At 43.2% G+C, this 24,488-nt stretch overlaps 1 protein-coding gene across 3 annotated transcripts in view; it reads left to right on the forward strand.

Moving 5' to 3' along the window:
* CAPN3 (calpain 3) overlaps positions 1–24,488 on the forward strand; it is a 101,829-nt gene that overhangs the window by 34,785 nt on the left and 42,556 nt on the right. For all 3 annotated transcript variants that reach the window (XM_033952814.1, XM_033952813.1, XM_033952815.1), the window contains exons 7-13: positions 3,068–3,151; positions 4,815–4,900; positions 8,896–8,973; positions 11,220–11,380; positions 15,275–15,444; positions 17,648–17,659; positions 20,741–20,949. In XM_033952814.1, coding sequence (XP_033808705.1) covers positions 3,068–3,151; positions 4,815–4,900; positions 8,896–8,973; positions 11,220–11,380; positions 15,275–15,444; positions 17,648–17,659; positions 20,741–20,949 — 800 coding nt within the window. The remainder of the gene's footprint in view (positions 1–3,067; positions 3,152–4,814; positions 4,901–8,895; positions 8,974–11,219; positions 11,381–15,274; positions 15,445–17,647; positions 17,660–20,740; positions 20,950–24,488) is intronic.

Here is a 24,488-nt window from a genome sequence, read left to right on the forward strand (position 1 = left end):
ATACCTTATCAAAGAACATCCATACAAATTGAAATGCATGTGCTTCTCTTTCTGGACATCCATTTCCTCCTAGTACCTGCTGCTACTACTACTATTAAATATCTGTTAATACAACCCTAAAAGGTGTACACAGCACTGTACAGAGACACATACGAGACAGTCCTTCTTTGAGGAGCTTCTGGTAAGACAAATAAGAGTATTTGGGCACAAGTTTTAAGAAAGTGGACAAAATAATTGGTAGACAGGAACCAATTCAAATAATTGGAAAAAGCTGCAAGAACTTGTCTGCCTATAAGAAAAACAAGGAGCAGGGTGAATGGGTAAAGGGCAGAGAAGATAGGAGCTAAAGTAAAGCAAATGTATGTTTCCATATGCTTATACCAATGAAATTCTTAGATAACCAACTCTGATCACAGATAATAATAATAATTTTATTTCTTATATACCGCTATACTATAAGTTCAAAGCGGTTTACAACAAGATTCATGCAATGAGAGTATGCGGTGATTACAACAAGAAGCATATGTTTAGAACAAGATACATAAGTTCAGAGCTGTTTGCAAGAAGATACAAGCAATGAGAATACGAGATGTTTGCAACAAGCAACCAATGATTACAGCCGGATACAGAAGTACAGAGCGGTTTACAACAGGGTACATGAGCTCAGGGCAGTTTACAAGAAGATGCATGTAATGAAAATGGGTTTACAACAATATACATGCAATGGGGGTAAGGGGGGGAGATGGGAAGAGAAAGAGCTTTCAGAGATGCAGAATTGTCAGTGAAAGAGAACTCAAATTGTGTTAGAGGCGAGTCTTCAGTGATTTTCTGAAGTCAGTGTTATGACGCGGCCTCGAGTATGGGTTTTACTAGCCATGTGTTCAGTTTGGCTGCCTGGAATGATAGGGAGTGGAAAGTTTCTGCTGTGTCAATCTAGAGATCGATGCAATTTATCACATTGATACACAAAGAATTAATTCAGCATAAACAGCTCCCATAAGTATGGGACGAAGCCAAGAAATGCAAAACTCACTTGTATATCGCAAACACCATTAAGTTCTATGCGGTTCACAAAGATTAATAATACAAATGAATAAACATCCAACTTCTAACTTCCAAAAGATTCCCTAAACAGATACATTTTTAAGGAACGTCAAAATTTGGGAACAATGAATATATGAGTTAAATCCCTAGTCCATAAGGCTGCCTGAAAAGATAGTAGTCATTCCTGAAATTTCTTATAGTTACATCCCTTTACAGAAGGGAATGAAAATAATGAGTGAGATTTTCTAGAATGCGTAGAGTTTGTAATGATACAAGATTCTAGACCAGGGGTGCCCACACTTTTGGGGCTTGCGAGCTACTTTTAAAATAACCAAGTCAAAATGATCTACCAACAATAAAAATACTAAACATATACCCTCTCTTTTCCTACGGTGCACTAGCCAATTATATTCTATGGATGCATTAGCATTAAGCACGCGCTAAATCGACTAGCGTGCCTTAGTAAAAGACCCCCCCCCCAATTATTTATTATATTTACTGTGTGCACTTCTTCTGTCCTCCAGACCTCGTTCCATTCCCCAACTAACATCTCTCTCTGTCCCTCCAGGAGTCCAACTTTTCTTCCTCTCTCCTCCACCCTTATTGGCAACATGTCTCCCTCTCTCTCCCTCCTCTGTTATGATCTTGCATCTCTCTGTTCTTTCTTAGGGTCTCTCCCCCTCTGTCTGCACCTTCCATAGTCCAACATCTGCCCCCCTCTCTTCTGTCTCCCCTTTGTTTCAGGTTTCTCCTCTCTATCTTCCTTCTGCAAACATTTTGAGTCTTCCCACCTTTGGTGCAGATCTTTCTCTCTCTCACTCTGTCTTCCCCCTCTCCAGGGCCTGGCATCTCTCTTTCCTCAGTTCAGGGTGTTTCCCCTCTCTAACTCCTCTAATAGTCCAGGATCTGACCTGTCTTCCCCCTCCCTTTTGGTTCAAAGCTGCTTTCCCCCTCCTCTCCTTAATGTCCTTTTGTCTCCCCCCCCCTGATCCAGTTTCTTTAAGGCAACCCCAATCCCACCAGGGCTCTTGCAATGGGCACAGCCTTACCTCTGCTGCTTCCCGCACACAGTGACTGTCAGGACCTTAGACCTCATGATTGCAACTCCTCGTCTCCGTTCTTCCCTCTGGGCCTAACTACCACAGTTGAAAGTTAATTACGGCAGCCTGCAGAGCAAACGTAGCAGGCTGCCGTCGGCCTCTGTAGCACTTTCTCTCTGCTGCGGTCCCGCACCTCCTCTAATGTCAGGGGTGGGAACACAGCAGAGGGAACGTGCTACAGAGGCCAACAGCAGCCTGCTACATTTGCTCTGCAGGCTGCCGTAATGAACTTTCAACTGTAGTAGGTGCAGAGGGAAGAACGGAGGACAATGAGGGGGAAGCGTGTCATCTGAGCAAGACAGCCGGGCGCTCACCTAAATTAGCTGGGCAGAGCTAAAAGATGCTAAAGATGCTAGGGAGAACACTGGCTCAGCGATTTACCGGCATTACCTTTGCGATTGACATTTTGGGCACCCCTGTTCTATAAGATACTCAGGAATTAAGCCTGTTAGTGCCTTAAAACAAATACAGCCGAGCTTAAATTTAAAACCAAAAAAACAGCATTAAAACAATGACAAAAAGGCATCAAATCCAGTATCTGAATCGACAGTGTCCTGGCATTAAGCTTCTGTATTTCTGCTCTTAACCTGAGGAATATATCTGACTTGCTTTCACTCAGAGTTTATACATTGGTTGACCTTATGATTAATATCTATTATTATCTTACCAGATATCAATGGGTGCATTACATACCTAGTTCAATTGCTGTACTAGCTTTTCATACCTATCCGCAGATTCCAAATGTCAAGCTATATGGAGTCTAAATTGGATACATAGAGATATAGGGGCACTGGAGTTCATTGAGGTGATAACTGCACACAGTTTCCTCATAGACGTGCCTAATCTGGTGCGATGCATGGGAAGGGCCTGTCTTGATCTGCACCTTCAGGCTTAAGTGCTGGTTTCCTTATCTTCTTTTCTAGAATATAGTCTCTCTGCAGTATGAAATCCGGATGAAGAATGGACTCGTCAAAGGTCATGCCTATTCAGTTACAGGATTGGAGGAGGTATGTGTCTCTCTGCTTGTGCTGTAGTTTCTCAATACGTTTATCAAACCCACGTGGTCCAAAATTCACATAGCCACTCACTCACCCCGACACAAACCCAGAAAAAAAATCATAGTGCCTTCTTAAGCAAAAATTCCTCCAAATGAGCGTGACCTATAAAACTATAGCTAGTTCCTTGGTGGCTATTAATACATTTAAAAGGAAAGATTTTGAGAAAAAAAACTAGTTCCCCACAGCTTCAACTGTAGGAAAGCTTTTCATAGACACTGTATAACATGAGCCATTAGGGAACAGAGTAGTGCCTATATATAACAATGTTTTGTCCTCCGGTTTTTCTTTTTTAATTGATTAATGCTATTAAGAACACAAAAACTGCCATACTGGGACAGACTGAAAGTCTATCAAGCCCAGTATCCTGTTTGCAACAGTAGCCAACCCAGGTCCCAAGTACCTAGCAAGACCCCAAATAGTAAAATAGATTTTATGCTGCTTATCCTAGGGATAAGCAGTAGATTTCCCCACGCCATCTCAATATGGACTTCTGTTTTAGGAAATTAGCCAAACCTTTTTTAAACCCTGCTAAGCTAACATTCTTTAATGTACTTTTATGAGTGTGTATGCTTATTGGGGTTTTCTCTTGCATTTTGAGCTGCCATGTATTTTTGAAAAAGTATAATAGAGAAATATGTGAATCAAAAGAGGAGGGTAAGGAGTTTTGCTCATGCTCTTTTTAGCTGCAACTCAAGGCAAATTTCATTCAGGCACAATAGGTACACTATTTTCTGGACTACTACTCAATGCACAAAGGAAAGCAGATGGCTGCTGTGAGATTTGTCAGTTGCAGCAACTCACTGATAGGTTCTCTGGCAAGGATTACAAAATTCTGTCGTACATTTACATAAATTTGCATATGCAAACCATCTCCAAATTGTATAGAAATTCTATCAAGTTTTAAAATGTTTTGTTAAATTAAAATATTTTTCCAACCTGTATTTTTCTCGTGGTTTTGCCTTTTCTGTACATTTAAAAATCCCTGTTCCTGTTATTTTCATGCCCTTTTTCTCACTTCCTTTGAATTTGACTCCTCTTATCCTGCTCTCTCTTCATAATTACTTCTGTTCTTCCAACCTCTCCTTTTCTCCCTCTGCTTCAGTCTTTTCTCCATCATGCCTCTCTTCTCTCTCACATATCCCCTCCCTCAATCATCCCTCCCTTCTCCTTCTCTTCCCCTGGTCTTACACGTCTTAGTCTTAGACCTTCATTCATGCCATTCCTCTTGTAAATACTCTATAATCCCTTCTTCTGTCTCATCCTTCCATCCATACTTCTTTCACATAAACTCTCTTCCATTCCCCAAATTCTCCCTTCCATTTCTGTCCTTACCTCTTTTCTCCTCTTGCTGCCCTAAGTTCATCAGACAGCTCTCCAGAGACTGGCATTGAATATCAGTGATACTCAGATGATGTCTGGCTCTGCCCAGCCTGTGTCCCTAGACCGCCCAGAGCTATCCAGATAAATCAGTGTAGCAGTAGTGATTTTCAATGGTATTATCCAGATAATGTTACTGAAAAAGGACTATGAATCTGGTGAGGGGCATATATTGGGAGGAGCTCTTCCCTACCCATTAAAGTATCACAATAATAATAATAATAATTCTGACTAGGTAACCTACAAAACAGAGAAAGTAAACCTGGTACGTCTCTTGAATCCCTGGGGAAGAGTGGAATGGACTGGATGCTGGAGTGACAGGTTAGTTCAAGGGTATTATGAAAGAAGTGAAATTATTTTATGTTTTAGATGGATTTTCAGCCCATTTGGCTCAAATAGATTACGTTTACACTGTGGTTGGTCATCTCCTTGGATTAGGGTTATGATATGACTCCAGAAAAAGGAGGACGGTTTGACATATCCGGGTTTTACTTCCATCGCTTTCACTGGAAGTAAAACCCAGATGTCTCAATCCGTCCTCCTTTCTCTGGAGCCATATGGTAACCCTACCTTGGATAAAGCCATAAGCATGGGAGGAAGTTAATAATGGCAGTGCTAAGTATTAGGTGAGGATAGAATAACTAGATGTTTGGATATACCCGGACATGTCCTCTTTTTTTAATGGACTGTCCAGGCGTTCGGATGGGTTTTCAAAACCTGGCTCGTCCGGATTTTAAAACCATTGAGCTCAAGGCTGCTTCTGGAGGTCATCCATGCATGCGAGAATGCCCTGCAGATGCAGCCCCAAAGAGACGAGGTTTCTGTGGGGCCGGGATTGGGGCAGGGCTGTGGGCAAGACAGGGAGGGGCCAGGGGCAGAATGATTCATGGCCACACATCCTCTTTTTTGGGAGGAAAAATATGGTAACCCTTGCAGAGGTAGGGGATGTGTAGACTGTAGAGAATTCAAACAAAGGCAGAGACACCACAGCAATGCAGGCCTCACAGTCGTACTTCCGATCATGGTGAAGCTAAGATCAGAGGAGAGAAGTCAGTGCGGACGTAGGATCAACAAACGGTGGGTGCTGGGCAGTAGCAGAGCCAAATTAAAGTGCAGGCAGAAGTAGAAGCAAGTGGCAATGCATGGGCTGAGAATAAGGAAACCAGAGCTGGGTGCAGGATCCTCGGAATTGCACTAGCTAGAAGCGCAGGCAGAAGAAGAAGTTGCCAATCTTAACTGGCTCAATTCACAAATACAAAACAGTCAAAATGTGGATTTAAAGATATGTGATATGAATGCCGTGTAGATGTTTACTACACAAACCTCTGAGCTGAGAAGGTGCAACATGCTAGTTGACGACCAGAATATGAGGTTTAGCAGATACTATCTACTAAACCTCATATTCTGCTCTTCAATAGTCAAGAAAAACCAAGCAGATTTGGATGTTCTTACTATGTAAGAAGGGCAGAGTTTTAAGGATTCATGCTCCAACACCTTTGCAATTGCATCTAATTGCTAAGTATTTCCAAATTATACATGAATGTGAGTTAAAAGTAGATGCACAAGTTATTTCCTGCTTAAGTGGGCTTATCATCTGAGACAATGGAGGGTGAAGTGACTTGCTCATGGTTACAAGGAGAATCAGTGGAAGAAGCAGGATTTGAATTCTGACTTCTCTACAGGTCTAACCATCGCTACTCTCTGCTAACCTCATGTGCTTGCGTGGTTTTTTGAGAATGACTCGCCTTTTTGAAATCGCTACAATAATAGCTGCGACAGCAGCCTATCAGTTTTGAGAATCTAGCCCTCAGACTCAATTCTCCCTCCAGTTCCTTGTGACTCTGGCCAAGTTACTTAACTCTCTATTGTTCCAGATACAAAATAAGTATTATTATTATTCTTTATTCTTGTTATACCGCTTTTTTCTAACTGGCAGGTCAAAGTGGTTTATAATAGAGAATGTCATAGGGACAAGTTTTTCCCATCCCTGCGTGTTTCGTCATTGTCCCTGCCCCATTCCACTTATGATTTTAAAGTTTTTAAGGCTTGTGCAGATGAGGACAGAGCATGCAGGAATGGGGCAGGGGCAGGGGCAGGAAAAGAACTTGCTGGGATGGGACGGGAAAATTAGTTTCTAGTTTACAACACTAAACATAACTAGAAAATAAGAAAGGAGGTACAATAATTTCGATAGGCAAAAAACACTCACACTTAAAATAAATCTTAAGAATTTTTGTGTGGGGAGAGAGGGAAGGCAGAGGAGGGTAGAGGGATAAATCCAGTGATATTCAAAAGTGACCTCAGGCCTGTTTGAACAGCCAAGCTTTTAAACCGAGTTTAAATTTCTTGAAATCAAGTTCTGTCCTTAAAGAAGATGGGAGTGAGTTACAGATTGATGAAGCAACAAAGAAAAATGCTGAATGTCTACTTGACTCTAGATAGTCCATTCTTGCGTTTGGGAGAACAAGACAATGGTCATTTAGGGCTAGATTCACCGTTCAAGTCCTGACCACTTAGCGACCCCTTTGCAACCCTGACCTGATTCACTAACCTTCCTCCTGCACCCGATCTGATCCATGCATATGAATGAGGTGGAACGGCATGCAAATGTAGGCAGGCAGCGATTCACTAAAAAAAAAGAGGAACACTGACTGGGCTGGCCGATCCCAAAACAAGCGACTGCTGAGTACCAGTCGCACATGTCCTTGCTAACTCTCCTACTCCATGCCGCCCTGAAATCCTAGTCAACTTCCACCAGCCCTGCTCCATTTAGCTCTCTCCTCCCTCCCTGCTCTCTGCTGCGATTCTCCTGCCAAAAAAAGCTCTTTCCGTGTGTGTGTGTACTCAGCAATAATATAAACACCCGTGGCGGGTAAGGCTCATTACATATTACAGAAAGCCCTATCATAGGTAGCCCTGGCATCTGCTTTGCGTTGTGCAGAGATTTTAAATGAAATCCTCTGTTTCCTGGATGGAAAAATCAGGCAGCTCTCTTCCCTGCAGCGTGAGCCCGTGGTTTTAACCCACTTTAAACCCGCAGGTTAAAACCACAGGCTTGCACTGCAGGGAAGGGCGGCAGAGAGCAGGAGAGTTGGGGGCGAGTAAAAAAAAGTTAAAAAAAAAGACAGCAAACGCATGTGTCGGGATCGCTCTCCAGCGATCCATGTCGTCGGTGAGGGGCATGCCTCCAATCGCCCCCATTTGCATGAAGATGGCTGGTGAATCAGTCGGCCTGCCTCAGATCGCCCACGGATTGGGTAAGATCGGTGGGCTTAGTGAATCTAGGCCTTAGTGATCTTAGAAGCCGTGTTGGTGAATATGGTATTGTAAGAGATGAAAGGTAGAAAGGAAGACCTACACGTAATGCTTTAAAAGTTAAAGTTAATAAGTTGAATATTATACGCTGTTTTACTGGAAGTCAGGGTATTTTTGGAAAAGTATACAATGTGTAAACCACTTTGATTGTAGCCACAGAAAGACAGTATATCAAACCCCATCCGCTTTCCTAATGATTGAACTAGAAGCACTGGAAGGAAGGAGGGTGGCTATCTGATGTAAGAAAACCCTAGGTGGTTATGAAGGAAGGAAGGAAGTGAACAGACATCGACGCCATAACATCTGTGCATGTGTGGAGGCCCTTCAGACACCGCCAGTAGGGGGTGCAGAACAAGAAGAGGCGCGAAGAAGAGGAGAGACGCCAGGGAGGAGGAGAGGTACTGACAGCAGCTGACTACCTACAGGATGTGCCTTTCGCCGCGAGAAGCATGTTCTTTAGGCAGTTAGCCAGGGCTGGCGCCTCTCCTCCTCCCTGGCATCTCGCGGCACACCTGAAATCTCGTGCGGCACATAGTTTGTAATGCACTGTGATACTGTATCAGAAATATATATATTAAAATAGCAGAGCACATCATTCAAATAACAGAAATGTGATAAATTCCAGAAGTTTAGTTAATAAACAGATGTGGGGAAGGGTTGTGTTCTGACCATCTCTAATAGAATTGGGTTTATTCTGCTTGCAGCAGGTTTCTGGGTCTCGCTGCGTCTTGTCAGGTAGAAACTGGCGTTTCAGCCACCATGCTGTGGTTTTCTTCAGGGTATGCTGTGAGGTCTGCAGTTTGTCTTTGTAAATAGTGGGTTCACAGACCTGATTTGAATTTTGGCGGGAAAGTCGGTTGATCTCTTTTTCCATAGAACGGAAAAGTCTCTGGTGAGTTTAAAGATGTTCTCTCCGTTCAGCCCTGGGTTTATTCTGTTGGTTTTTGGAGATCAGGTAGATTCACAGTGATGAGGTCATGTCATGTTCCTTTTTTCTGCAGCTCCGAAGTGTGGAATAAGATTGAAGAATCTGAGAGAGTGCGTCTGCAGCATCAGATCCATGAGGATGGCGAATTCTGGTGAGCTGACAGCTTGTTCTGCCTCACAGAAAGTGCAAGTCTTATTGTATTCTTTGTACAATTGTTATTTATTCTGTGGGTTGTAAACTAAAGCTTGGTTTTTAAATAAGTTGTATTATATATCAGATGTCAATGCTGTTCATACAGACTGTACTCCTTAAAACATATTGTCTTATCTATAGTAGCCCGGTACCAGTCTCCTTGTTCTCTAGGCCTAGGTTTACCAGATTTTCCTGAAGGAAAATTCAGACCTATGGCCATGCCCCCAGAAGGCATTCGTGCAATGCCATGACATCACATCTGCGCATGCGCGGATGCCCCTCCCGACATGATTTCAAGGGGAAGTGCCGGGTTTTGAAAAGTCGTCTGGACCCCCGGACATGTCCTCGAAAAGGAGGACATGTCAGAGGAAATCCGGAAGACTGGTAACCCTATCTATGCCCAGTTCTTATGAATTCTTCCCCTCTGCCAGACTGTACTATTTGATATATTCATCTCTTAACTGAAGTTTTTTTCATAACAAAAATATTATATTGTCTTTCTCTAGGTAACATGTTATACTTTTATTATTAATATTCTGTATTTCGCTGATTGTCCAGTTTCTCTTTTGTGTAAACTGCCTAGAAATCGTCTGATTGTGGTGGCAGAGAAGAATAAAGTTATGTTATGCTATGTAGGTTCCCATAAAAGTCCTATATGGGCTTCATGGATAGTGGTGCTGCACAACCTGAGGCTTCCCTTAAACTCTTTCCAAAGGGTCCCCACCTCTTCTGACTAAAGCAAGCCAGCACCAGGTTTCTGACCTAGGACCAGGGCAGGATTAATTAGTCGAGGGCCCCTAGGCACAATTGAAAGAGAGTGCTAGATGTGGTGTATTTAGATTTTAGCAAAGCACTTGATAGCATTTCTAATAAACTGAGTGCCCTCAGTATGGGCTTCAAAGTGATGGACTGGGTCAGGAACTGGTTGAGTGGAAGGTGACAGAGGGTAGTGATCAGTGGAGATAGCTCTGAGGAAAGGGATGTTGCCAGTGGTGTGCCTCAAGGTTCAGTTCATGGGCCTATTCTTTTTAACATTTTTGTAAGTGATATTGCTGAAGGGCTGTAAGTTAAGATTTGCCTCTTTGTGGATGATACCAAAATCTGCAATAGAGTAGATACCCCCGATGGTATGAATAGCATGAGGAAGGACCTGGTGAAGCTTGAAGAATGGTCTGAAATTTGATAGCCAGGATTTAATGCTAAGAAATGCAAGGTCATGCATTTGAGCTGCAAAAACCAGAGGGAATGGTTCAGTTTAGGGGTGAAGAACTTATCTGCATGGCAGAAGAGCAGGACTTGGGTGTGATTGTATGTGATGGCCAAACAGGTTGATGCCCCTGTATAAGACTTTGGTGAAACCTCATTTAGAATATTGTGTACACTTCTGGCGACTGCACCTTCAAAAAGATATAAACAGGTTGGAGTAAGTCCAGAGGAAGGCTACTAAAATGGCCTGCGGTTTTCATCATAAGGTGTATGGGAACAGACTTAAAGATCTCAATATGTATACTTTGGAGGAAAGGCAGGAGAGGGGAAATATGATAGAAACGTTTTAATACTTTCATGGCATAAATGCACATGAGGCGAGTCTCTTTCATTTGAAAGGAAGCTCTATCATGAGAGGGCATAAGCAGGGCTGGATTTTCCTATAGGCTAACTAGGCTTCAGCCTAGGACCTCAAGATCCGTGTCACATTTTTTTATAAAGGTTAGTACCAATAACAACATGTTTCATTTAACATATTGATATATATCACAGTAATGATGTATTTTATTATCTCTCATGTAATTTACAAACTTAAAAATGGGAGGTGAAAGGGCCTCATAAGTGGAATAGCCTAGGGCCTCTTTTCATCTAAATACGGCCCTGGGCATAGGATGAAGTTAAGAGGTGATAGGATCAAGAATTATCTAAAGAAATACTTTTTTACAGAAAGGATGGTAGATGCATGGAATAGTCTTCTGGTAGAGATGGTAGAGAATTCAAGAAAGCATGAGACAGGCAAGTAGGATCTCTTAGGGAGAGAAGGAGATAGTGGATGCTGCGGATGGGCAACCTGTATGGGTCATTTGGCCTTTATCTGCCATCATGTTCCTATGTTTCTATGTGTGGAAGGGTAATTGGTCTTTTCTGCCATTATTTACTATGTTACTATAAGTAAAAGGTCACATAACTCAATTTTCTTCATCTCTCTTACTTCCCCAGGATATCATTCCAGGATTTCATGGATAACTTCACAAAACTGGAGATCTGTAACCTCACACCAGATGCCCTCCAGTCTGACAATCTCCAAACGTGGACAGTCTCTGTCAATGAGGGGCGCTGGGTCAGAGGGTGCTCAGCAGGGGGCTGTCGCAATTACCCAGGTGGGTGACCTAACTTGAGCTAGACAGAGATGTGTAGTTTCAAGCTTGCCAAAGACACAGATCTCTGGTGGAGTCAACCAAACTTTACTGCAAACCTGTGTAAAAGAGAAAATTTCTATGAACACTGTTTCTACCTTAATCACACACTGCTCCTTCCTCTTTCCTCTTCCCTTTTTAAGATTTTGGTTTCCCAGGTGTTGGGTAAACTTACTCCCTTTCAGTTCAAATATGCATGGAGCTTTCCCCTCCATTCTGAGATCCTCTTCAGGACACGGACTAACTCCTAATGAGAATACTAGCGTAAACCTTAGGCATGACCACATATGCAAGGCATAATTTGATGCACCTAAGTGTGACATGAAACATGCATAACTGATGTTGTTAAGAACACATAAGAATATAAGAGTTGTCATACTGCGACAGACTGAAGTTCCATCAAGCCCAGTATCCTGCTTCCAACAATGGTCAACTCGGGACAAAAATACCTAGCTAGATCCCAAAGAGTGAAACAGATTTTATGCTGCTTATCATAAGAATAAGCGGTGGATTTCCCCAAGCCCATCTTAATAATGGCTTATGTACCTTTCTTTTAGGAAACTATGCATAGGTTGTTGGTTGTTTTTTTTTAAAACCCTGCTAAGCTAACTGCTTTCACCGGCAACAAATTCCAAAGTTTAATTCTATAAGTTGCATGCATTGCTTGGTGACACAACTATGACCCTCACATGTTCCAGCCCCATAAATGTCCCATTGCAGTTATGCACTATAGCATTTACTTGCTACCTTATAGAATAGTGCAGTTGTGCATGTATGTACCAATTAAGGCACCACCTACTCATGTAAGAGGCTAATAACTGCACATTTCCAGTTATTGAATTGTCATGCACATGCACTTAACAAAGGAAATACATTTATACACAATATTTGCTAGAGGCCCAAACTACAGGTCAACAGAAATGCATTCATCACAGACTGCTGGATAAAAAGAAACCATTGCATCCAAACCAGCTGGGAAAGCTGTTTATATTTCCTTCTCACTACACTAGGGTGATCTGGTCCAGCTGCCAAGGGCATACTGGGCTAGTGTGCACTGCAAAGGGATCCACACATTTTCATGGGCAACATTCGAACTGAGGAACGGGATTGTACATTACAAATCCACACACCAAACATACAAAGAGAGGCAAGTGAGATGTCTTAAACCAACCAAATACTGTACAATATTTATTAGACCATGAAACAATCCAAAGAAGAGAGTTTTCTCTGTTTCATGGACTAATAAATACATTGTGTTTGGTTGGTTTAAGACATCTCACTTGCCTCGCTTTGTATGTTTGGTGTGTTGTTTATCGAGACAAGGTTGTTTGCTTTTCTTCTTTTTTGTTGCATTACGAATCAAAGCAACACGAAAAGACTCCAAAAAGAGGAACTTCAAAAGACACTAACATCTGGAACTGGAAGCTCCCATTCGCCCGTCCCCCACCCCCGCCCCCGCCCCTCTCTTGAACCCCCACACCGTTTAATAACTAACAGACACTGATTTGTTGGAAAAAATTAGGCCGCAGCACTGTTTATTGAATAAAACAAGAAATAACAAACCACAAATTGTTATTGACGTCCGAGCTACCATATAACAATTCTACCTAAATCCCCCAATTCCCCACCATCCTCAGCTAGGGCCTGGGGGTGGCATGACCTTCATGCCCCAATAGCATGCCATTATCTGACGCTCACTCCCCCCGAGCTCGCGTCCTCTTAAGGCTCATCGCCTGATGAGCCCAACCCACAAAACTCTTGGTAGCTCGGGACACCGCCGCTGCGACATCCCTGAACTCCAATACCAACCGAACCACCCACAGAAGGGAGGGAGGGAGGGAAAAGCCGCCCGCAGAAGCCAAGAACCTCCTGACCCTGGAAGATCCCAGCTTTTTATACCCCCCCTCTCTCGAACCTTCCATGCCCCAGCCAATCGGAAGCTCCGACCGGTAGGGGCGGGAAAATTCTTTACTATCTGCTCCCTGCTTGCCTATGCTAATCTCGATGGGCGAAGTCTGGGCCTTCCAGCCCAGTATTAAATTTTGCCCTTCGAGACCAGCTCTCGGGCTTACACAAACGTTAAGGCAGTAAATAAGTCAATAGGTTCTGAGAGTGGTATTCTGAAGATTAGAAAATTGTGTGAACACAAGGCAATAAATAGAATTCATACAATTTTCTAATCTTCAGAATACCACTCTCAGAACCTATTGACTTATTTACTGCCTTAACGTTTGTGCATTACGAATCAAGTCATAACTTAGGGTCCTCCCAAGAATTTTGTCAATTCCATGATCAAAGGATAATGACATAAAGGTAGTATCACTGGCGCAAGTTTGCCTGATCTTCGCATCTTTCCTGTCAAATTTGTGGAGTTCCTTTCTTTGTTTAGTCTGTAAGCCACTTAGCTCCATTCTGACAGTTATAGCAGTATCTGAAATAAATAATGTTTAGTTAATGGTGATTATTTTTCTGTTTTTATTCTTACCTGAAGACTGATTATTTTAATTTAATGTACATATTTGTTTCATGGAGTATATTTATATTTGCTTTATAATTATGGCTTCTGATTCTAGAGCAGAGTGAACCCTACTTGCTCCCGCTACCTCTAGCGGCAACCTCACAGTACTCCCTGCTACCTCTGCTCCCAGCATGCTTTCACTCTTCCCTCTCTGATCCATACCACCCCTTGATGAGGTGAGACCTCCCTCCCATCTTCCACACTTAGGATAGCCCCTTCCCCCCAGGGCTATCTAAATTTAGTCCATGTTGGTCCAGTGGAACAATAAGGGCAGGAGCGAATCCCACTTTCTCTGTGACCTCTAGTACAGTGATTCCCAACCCTGTCCTGGAGGAACACCAGGCCAATTGGGTTTTCAGGCTAGCCCTAATGAATATGCATGAAGCAAATTTGCATGCCTATCACTTCCATCATATGCAAATCTCTCTCATGCATATTCATTAGGGCTAGCCTGAAAACCTGATTGGCCTGGTGTTCCTCCAGGACAGGGTTGGGAATCACTGCTCTAGTAGCAGCCTAACAATAACACCCTTTACCTCTGCTTCCAGCATGCGCTTGCTTTCCCCTTTCTAATCCCAGTACACTCTCCTACCTCCCCTCCTTGACCCCCAACAAGCCTCCTCCACCCCTGCTTTCAGCATACGCTCCTCCACATGTCTCAGATCTACTTTTTTTAACTCACCTGACCTCCTTCCCTCATTGACCCCAGCTCAGTTTTCCTCTTCCTTCAATAATAACATACAATGCTTCCTTGCTACCAGCACAATCTCCTCCTACTCCCCACCCCCACCCTTCAGATCCCAGTACATTATCCTTACTCTTCAGAACTCCGTATGCTCTCCCAGCAGCATGCTCTTCTCCTTTTCCCCACCTCACTAAGATGTGCCACAAGGGGAAATAAGGAAAAAAATCCATTTTACCAGACCTGAGACTTCTGCAGCTAACTCTGCTGTGGCCCGCATAGCTGCCACCATTATTGCATCCTTTCTAGGCCAACGTGATCGAAGACAATGTTTGTTCTTGTGCAGTCCCTCGTACCTCTTACAGCAGGAAAAGCAGGTCTCAATCTGATGATGTCATCCAGTTACTGTATTAGAGAACAACTGAACTTCTTTTTTTTTTTTTAAGTTCAATCATCTTTATTAGTATTTTAAAATATACATCCAAAGGCACGAATGACAGTATCCCTGACAGTGACAACAAAAAGCATGTACGTTGACATTCATGCCGACCACGTCTGAACAACTGAACTTCTAACAAAATTAATAATACACAATCCCTTTAGTATATTTTCTGCCTGTTCTGTTTCTCATTGGAATTTTTACCCTTTGGTACCGCAGATACATTTTGGACTAATCCCCAGTATCGCTTGAAACTTTTTGAGGAAGATGATGACCCCGATGACAAGGAAGTCATTTGCAGCTTTTTGGTGGCACTCATGCAGAAGAACCGTAGAAAGGAGCGTAAACTGGGAGCCAGCCTCTTCACCATTGGCTTTGCAATTTATGAAGTAAATGCACTCCTAGCATTTAGAGGGTAGATTTATCAGGGAGGGGGAAGCTATTTTAAGTGTGACAGCTCAGTTGTATAAGAACATACTGGCTCCTATGTATCTTTATAAAATATAGTGGAACCTTGGCTTATAAGCATAATTTGTTCCAGAAGCATGCTCCTAAACCAAATTGCTCATATATCAAAGCAAGTTTCCCCATAGGAAGTAAGGGAAACTCGCTTGATTCGTCGTCGTTCCCCCCCCCCCCCCCCCGAGGCCACTGGCACTGCTCCACCCTCCCCCCCACTGCGCGAACCAGCATCCCCCACCAGCCCAAACAGAAGCCTTACCCCATCTGGAACCAGCACGCAGTCCCAGGATGTGCCGGTGCTGGTGAACGAAGATCCTTCCTGTTGCCTGGGCCTTGAGCATCTGCGCATACTCAAGGCCTTCTGGCTCTCACTCTCTCCAAGATTCTCGGAGATCTCCGAGAATCTCGGAGAGAGCGAAAACCAGAAGGCCTTGAGCATGCGCAGATGCTCAAGGCCCAGGCAACAGGAAGGATCTTCGTTCACTGGCACGTCCTGTGGGCTGCGTGCCGGTGCCAGATGGGGTGAGGCTTTTGTTTGGGCGGGCAGAGGATGCCAGTTTGCACGGGGGGAGGGAACGTTCGCGAGCGGGGGGGGGAGTGATGCTGGTTCTCGGGGGGCATTCACGGGTGGGCAAGCGGGGAAGTAGTGATGCTCGCAAATCGAGTCAACGCTCGGTTTGCGAGTCACGATTTGCGAGAATGTTTTGCTCGTCTTGCAAAACACTCACAAACCGCGTTACTCGCAAACCGAGGTTTGATTGTACTTGTCTAAGTGATGTGGAGAGTCATTTTCAGTAGAACGTCTAAGTCTGAGTTTGGACATTCTGGGAAAGATGTTTAGAAATCCAGTAGAGAAGAATGAACATCTAAAAAAAATATCCCTGGACATTTTTTTTTTTAAAGATTTAATTGTCCCTGCTGAGCACCCAAGTCCTAAGCCCACCCTAAGTCTTCCTTAAAACACGCCCCCTTAAGATTTAGATGCACTAGAGACAAAATGAGCAGAAAGATGTCTAGAAAGTCTGTTTTGAGAATGCCCATGTGGATGTTTTAACTAGCAAATGAGCCCCATAGACAGCACTTAGGAGGTGGTGTAAATCTGGGCCAAATATTTTAATGTGCACGCATACATTAATAGTTTGTATACCAAAGGTGTCCTAAAATATTAGTGGGGGGGAGGGAGGTCGTAAAATAAAACCTGTGGTGTGGTGGTCAGATGATTTGTAAATGCTAAGTCAAACTAATACAGGGGAAATAGCCGGCACAGATTGCCTGTAAAAATCACTGCAGAGTATCTCTGAAATAAACCTGGAAGGGGGGTGGAGGGCTTAGAAAGAGATGAATAAATGCTGGGCTAAAGGTCGATGGAAGAACAGATTCCAATTTTGGGTGGAGGAGAGAAAGAAAGAAGTAGGGGCAGAGGGAATGGAAGAGAAAAGAGAGGGAAAGATGGATGCAGGAGCAGAGCGATAGATTAAAAAAAATTGCATGTATGTATGGGGGTGGGGGTGAGAAGGACCTGTCCAGGTTAAATCTGGGCCTTCCCAAAATGGCTGGTCTGGCTAAGTCCCTGAAGTATGCCAGTATATTCTCTGGGTAAGATAGGACAGATAGTTGTTTTGGTACTGGCATTGAATATCAGCAGTGCCCAGATAATTTATGGCTCTGCCTTAACTATATCTGGATCTCATCAGCACTAGCCAGTACCACCAAGGCAGTCAGGCTGGATTTTCAGTGGCACTATCTGTCTAAGTGCCTCTGAAAATTTGGGGATAACCCAGTGAGCCTCTCCTACCCAGACAAATCCTGATGAAAATCAGCCTTGCTGTTAATTACAGTTAAATTACGAGAAAATCTTGACCTCTAATGATACTGTTCTCAGCCACTATTCATCTCTGTTTGCTTTTGTACCTTTGTTCCAGAGGCTGGAACAGGGCTGGCATCCTTATGTAAGACTCACTGTGATCCTGGGCATTACCCTTTCTGCCACATGATCCGAACATTGTCTTGAAGTACCCAAAGTTATTGACCACTGTATGAATTCAATCACCCATTTCCTTACAGGGCTTATATTTAGTACGTTCCTACCAGTATTGGTGGTAACTTGATTCTCTTTGTTTTCTCTCCAAGGTTCCAAAAGAGGTATGAAAGAACGGCGAAGGTGAAAATAGCTTGCTGTAATCTGCTCATCTTAACACTTTTTAAAGTCTGGGTGTAAGAGTGCGAAATTGTCCAGTTATGTGTCTCAGAAATGATTAGTATAAGTAACTCAGATAAAGTGAAAATCCAATGTTGATTTAGAATAACACATTCACAAGGACAATGCAGTAAAGGAACAGTACTACAGCACAAGCCCGGATAAACCCCAAATGGGAGGAAAAAGCCTCAGACAAGAGCCCTCCCACCGCCACAGCAGTGGCTTAAGGTGTTCAGGTGTAGAACCTCATAGGCATAATAAACCTCCTGGGGGACCTCACTGGGCTCTGTGTGGTACAGGTCAAACGTATATCAAAAAGTGATCATAGGGTTTAATGTGAAAATTGACTCAAACTTATCTCTTAAAGCTCGGTTGGAACACCAACAGTGGCCAGCGTTTCACATAGAACTGCCTCAGGGTGTAACTTCTAATCATGAGCTGTCAAATAAGGACGCAAAAAGACGTGCCTCCTTGCACAAAAAGATGCCACTTACTTCCTGAAACCATGACTTAAATTCATGTGTGGGCACAGAATCCAAAAGGAAAAGAGTCCACCCCGTAAAACAGAGCACCACAGCGAGAAGGGCAAGTGAGATGTCTAATCAATCCAAGAGGGAAAATGTTATTATATGAGTTCCAACAAGGATCCAAATTTCAACAATATAAAATTGTCTTCTTCAGGGGATACAAAAACAAAGTTTACTGATTCCAGAAAAATGCTGTTCTAATAACGGTGATCGGTTGTGTCCAAATTCGCATTGGAGTCCTGACAGATCACCGTTATTAGAATGGTATTTTTCTGGAATCAGCAAACTTTGTATTTATATCCCCTGAAGAAGACAATTTTATATTGTCGAAACTTGAATCCTTGTCGAGATTCATATAATAAAGCTTTCCCTCCTGGACTGATTAGACATCTCGCTTGCCCCTCTCACAGTGTAAATTCAGGTGTGGCCATTTGTACTAACAAAAATTTGGTGCAAACTCTTGTGTCTAAATTTAAGAGCCGTGAGGTGCTAATTACATTACATTAGTGATTTCTATTCCGCCAATACCAAGGCGGATTACATAAAAGTTTTCAGAGATTACATAAAAGTTTACAGGACTAGCATAAGAGATGTCATAAGTGTTACATAAGAATTACCAAAGAGTTGTCGAGATCTTAAGTGTTGGGTAAATGGAGGCATTATAATATTAGTTGGGTAGTTAGAAACATATTAGAGTATATTAAGGGTGCCTAATTTAAAGGAACACCCCCCGATCTGCTTACAACCCACCCATTTCCACGCCCCATTTTTCAACTCGCGCGTAAAATTTAGGTGTGGATCCTGCACCTAAATTTACAAACATAAGGGCAAATTCTATAAGAAGCGCCCAAAGGTTAGACGCCTATATAGGCACTGGTCAGCGTGATTCAAGTAAAATTGGGTGCTGTTTAGTGAATCACGCTGAGCGGCACCAATTTGGGAACCTATTTTGGAGGCGCCCATTAAATAGGCCAGCTCTAGGCACACTTAAAAGTTAGGCACCCATGCGAGCGCTTAAGCACGCTTAAGAGCAGGGATTCTGTAAGAAGGCACCTAACACAACGCTACGCCCACGCCTAACATGCATAGCGCCTATTTTTTTAAAGGCCGCCTAAGTTTTTAGAGGCGCCTTGTTACAGAATCGCGTTTTCTTGATAGGCGCCTAAGTTTCAATCAGTGCTGATTAAAAAGCTTAATTGGGCTTGTTCTTCAATTTAGATAGACGACTCCAAAAGAGATGCCTAACTTTAGGTGCTGGTTACAGAATTTGAGCCATAATCCTCAATAGATTCTGCATAGTGCCAATAATTGCTTCTTAAAATGCCAGTCATCAGCACTAATTAGCTTGTTACTCAATTTATTTGCGCACACAATTTGGATATGAGACCAAAATTGTGCGTGCAGTTTTTGGCACTTTTCACAGAATTAGGAGACTAGTGTTGAATTACCAAGTTTTGTATTAAAAAAAAGAGGATGTGTGGTCCCCGCCTCGTTCCGACCCCAACCCTGCCCCATTCCGCCCACAGCCCCGCCCCATTCTGCCCCCCCCATCAGGCTCCACACAAACCTCATCTCTTCAGGGCCACGTCTGGAGGGCATCCATGCATGCGACATAACATCACACACGTGTGCGCATGCATGTGACACTGAGTCTCATCTGTGCATGTGCAGATACTCTCCAGACGCGGCCCCGAGCTCAGTGGTTTTCAAAACCCAGACAAACTGCTGGGTTTTGAAAACCTGTCCGGATGCCTGGACAGCCCTCTAAAAAGAGGGCATGTCTGGTTAAATTCAGACATCTGGTAACCCTAGACTAGTGTTAGGAAGGGGTGTGAGTAATATACATATAGAGCAGTGGTCTCAAACTCAAACCCTTTGCAGGGCCACATTTTGGATTTGTAGGTATTTGGAGGGCCTCAGAAAAAATAGTTCATGTCTTATTAAAGAAATGACGATTTGCATGAGGTAAAACTCTTTATAGTTTATAAATCTTTCCTTTTGGCTAAGTCTTAATAATAATATTGTCATTTATAGCTAAAGAGACATATGATCAATAAACTTTTTTTTTATTTTACTTTTGTGATTATGATAAACATGCCGAGGGCCTCAAAATAGTACCTGGCGGGCCGCATGTGGCCCCCGGGCCGTGTGTTTGAGACCACTGATATAGAGTGAGATAGTATGTATATAGTGTTAAGGAAGTATACAAGTATCATGTATATATATATAGGGTCTGAGTTACTATATATACTGCATAGTGTGAAGAAAGGACTTGAGTAATAGCCGTATAACTCTTCAATTGTGTGGTCTAAATATCTATTTTCATACCAAGACAAATGCTTTCCTCTTTTGATGAATAATGTTCAAGTTTTAACTTTCATAGCTCTCAATCTTGTGTTTGTCTGCTCTTTGTCCACCAGGGGCAAATAATTTTCAGTAATTTTATCCCTGAATTGATATTAAAAACTAGCTTTTACAACAGAGCTGTCTTTCCTTTAGATGCATGGTAACAAGCAGCACCTGCAGAAGGATTTTTTCCTCTACAATGCATCGAAGGCTAGATGCCAGTCATACATTAACATGAGGGAAGTCTCGGAGCGCTTTCGATTGCCTCCCAGCGAGTATGTCATCATCCCATCCACTTACGATTCTCACCAGGAGGGAGAGTTCATCCTGAGGGTTTTCTCAGAGAAAAGAAACCTCTCAGAGTAAGTTCAGAACTGTATACTGCACTAGTCCCGTAGAGGAGGGCACATTTCTCTTATTTCTCCAAGGAAATGGTAAGCATAGGCTCTCCCTTCAGCTTGTTCCATAGCATAACATAAAAATGTACCTTTCAGATCAAAGCGGTTCACAAGAAAGTTATACAAGCATAACATTATAAACTCATTTATATCATTTATCAAACAAATAAGTCTTATTTATTTATTCAATTTTCTATACCGTTCTCCCAGAGGAGCTCAGAACGGTTTATATTAATTTATTCAGGTACTCAAGTATTTTCCCTGTCTGTCCCAGCAGGCTACCAGGGGCAATGGGGGGATTAGGTGATTTGCTCAGGGTCACAAGGAGCAGCGTGGATTTGAACCCACAACCCCAGGGTGCTGAGGTTGTAGCTTTAACCACTGCACCGCACACTCCCAATGCCTTTCTAAAAACCTGATAAGAACTAGAATCCTGTATTAGTTTACCAAAATTCCTTTCCCATAATGCAACCTAATAGGCTAAAATTCTTTGAAAAAAACGCTTATAGATGCAACTTTTAACTGAAGGAAATGCAAATGTACTAAGCTTGCACAGTGTTAATTTTCTATCAGTGAAAATGAGGTGATCAATGAAATAATTTGGCCCGATAACATTTTAAAGCAAAAGCGTCCCAATTTAAAGAATATCCATGCCTCGACTGGAAGCCAGTGCAGTATCGGGTAGTACTTTTGTCACATGCTCTGATTTTTTCAACCTGAAAATCAATCAAATGGATAAGCTGCAGTCTTTTGATATTCTGTTTACGAGAGAACATAAGAATTGCCGCTGCTGGGTCAGACCAGTGGTCCATCGTGTCCAGCAGTCCGCTCATGCGACGGCCCCCAGGTCAAAGACCAGTGCTCTAAATGAGCCCAACCTCACCTGCATACTTTCCAGTTTAGCAGGAACTTGTCCAACTTTGTCTTGAATCCCTGGAGGGTGTTTTCCCCTATAACAGACTCCGGAAGAGCATTCCAGTTTCCACCACTCTCTGGGTGAAGAAGAACTTTCTTACGTTTAGAGAGTGCCATCTCGTTCTCCCTACCTTGGAGAGGGTGAACAACCTGTCTTTATCTACTAAGTCTCATTATCTTGAATGTTTCGATCATGTCCCCTCTCAGTCTCCTCTTTTCAAGGGAGAAGAGGCCCATTTTCTCCAATCTCTCACTGTACGGAAACTCCTCCAGCCTCTTAACCATTTTAGTTGCTCTTCTCATCCATGTAGGCACAAACGACACTGCTAGGAATGCCACAGAGAACATCCCCAGAGATTTTGGAGCGCTGGGAAAGAAGTTGAAGCAGATAGGAGCACAGGTGGTCTTTTCATCAATTCTTCCAGTAAGAAACAAAGGCAGAGCTAGAGAAGAGTGTATTCAACGGACTAACGAATGGCTCCGAGAATGGTGCATAGAAATGAACTTTGGATTCCTAAACCACGGCGAGACGCTCCAGGGACTACAAGGACCAGACGGACTCCACCTAACCAGAAGAGGTAGAAACGTATTTGGACATCGATTGGCCCGCCTACTCCATAGGGCTTTAAACTAGGTAAGTTGGGGGAGGGTACATACTTATATCCTAGAGCAGTAAGAAACCACCCTGAGGAGGCAAGTCGCACTCACACTACCAAGTCTAAGGTAAGTACCAATAATATCCACAATAATTCAGGGAGAAATATCACTGATAATTTAGGAGCCACACTAGCTCGTAAAGGAATCTCTTCACAGATATGGAGGGCTATGTATGTTAATGCACACAGCTTGGGCAATAAAATTCTAGCATTAGAGACTGAGATAACAAACGCCGATCTTGACGTGATAGCGATATCCGAAACCTGGTTCATGGAATCGCATGGGTGGGATATGGTTATACCAGGGTACAACCTACTTCGTTGCGACCGAGAGGGTAAATTGGGAGGAGGAGTAGCGCTATACACTAAGGAAAGCATCAAAACCACCAGAATCACAGATGTTAGATACACCGGGGAATCCCTCTAGGTGAACCTGGCCAGAGGGAATGAAAAATGCCTATACCTTGGGGTGATATATAGACCTCCCAGGCAACAGGAGGACAAAGAAAATAAATGTAGAAACCCAACCAGGTCGTGCAGGTGCAAGACCGGAGGGCTAGGACTTTGATAGGAAGATAGGACTCAATTAGGAAACCAAGGAGGCATGGGGGCACCTTCTGGTGATTTAGACAGGTCGTGACCTGTTTGGGCCGCCGCGGGAGCGGACTGCTGGGCAGGATGGACCTATGGTCTGACCGAGCAGAGGCACTGCTTATGTTCTTATGTTGTTCTTAATTAATCGAGGATATAGAGAACATCACACTGCGCGGGGACACAGTAATGCTAGGACTCTTCAACATGCCAGATGCAGATTGGAACACACTCTCCGCGACTACGGGTAGCAGCAAAAGAATATTAACCTCCATAAAGGGTGCACGTCTCAAGCAATTGGTATTGGAGCCCACCAGGGACCAGGCATTACTAGACCTAGTTCTCACCAACGGAGATAGCGTCACGGAAGTCTCAGTAGGAGACACACTGGCCTCCAGCGACCATAATATGGTATGGCTCAACCTCAAGAAAGGTTTCCCTAAGACAAACACAGCAACAAGGGTTCTCAACTTTAGAGGCACAGACTTCAACCGCATGGGAGATTTTGTCCATCAGGAGCTACATAAACAAGCAATATCTGACAATGTGGAGGATATGTGGTCGTCTCTGAAGTCCATCCTACACGAAGCAACAGACCGATACATAAAGACAGTAAGTAAATGCAGGAGAAACAAAAGACCCCAATGGTTCAGTAAAGAAATTTCAGACCTAGTTAAACAGAAAAAAGACGCATTTATCACCTACAAACATTTAGGCAGAGATGGGGCGAAAGAGGACTATCTAGACAGATCTAAAGCTGTCAAAACAGCAGTCAGAGAAGCCAAACTCCGAATGGAGGAAGAGCTAGCACGGAAAATTAAGAAAGGGGATAAATCTTTCTTTAGCTATATTAGTGACAGGAAAAGAAACAAAGATGGGATAGTACGCCTGAAGCAATCGGACGGTAACTTTGCGGAATCAGATTCTAAGAAGGCAGAACTACTAAACAAATACTTCTGTTCAGTGTTCACCTGCGAAGCACCGGGAGCTGGTCCACAGCTGCAGACGGGAGATAACCAGAAAGACCCGTTTCAAGATTTTAAATTTACGCCCAGTAGCGTCTATGACGAACTATCAAGACTCAAGGTAAACAAAGCCATGGGACCGGATAACCTACACCCCAGAATGCTCAGGGAGTTAAGGGAAGTCCTGGCAGAACCATTATCTGTTCTTTTCAATCTTTCCCTAAGCACAGGAAGGGTCCCCTTGGACTGGAAAACCGCCAACGTAATCCCACTCCACAAAAAGGGCTGCAGGACAGAGACAGCAAACTACAGACCAGTGAGTCTCACGTCTATAGTGTGTAAACTCATGGAAACACTGATCAAACAGAATCTTGAC

Source organism: Geotrypetes seraphini, chromosome 7 (assembly GCF_902459505.1).
Source record: "Geotrypetes seraphini chromosome 7, aGeoSer1.1, whole genome shotgun sequence".
NCBI classification, from domain to species: domain Eukaryota; kingdom Metazoa; phylum Chordata; class Amphibia; order Gymnophiona; family Dermophiidae; genus Geotrypetes; species Geotrypetes seraphini.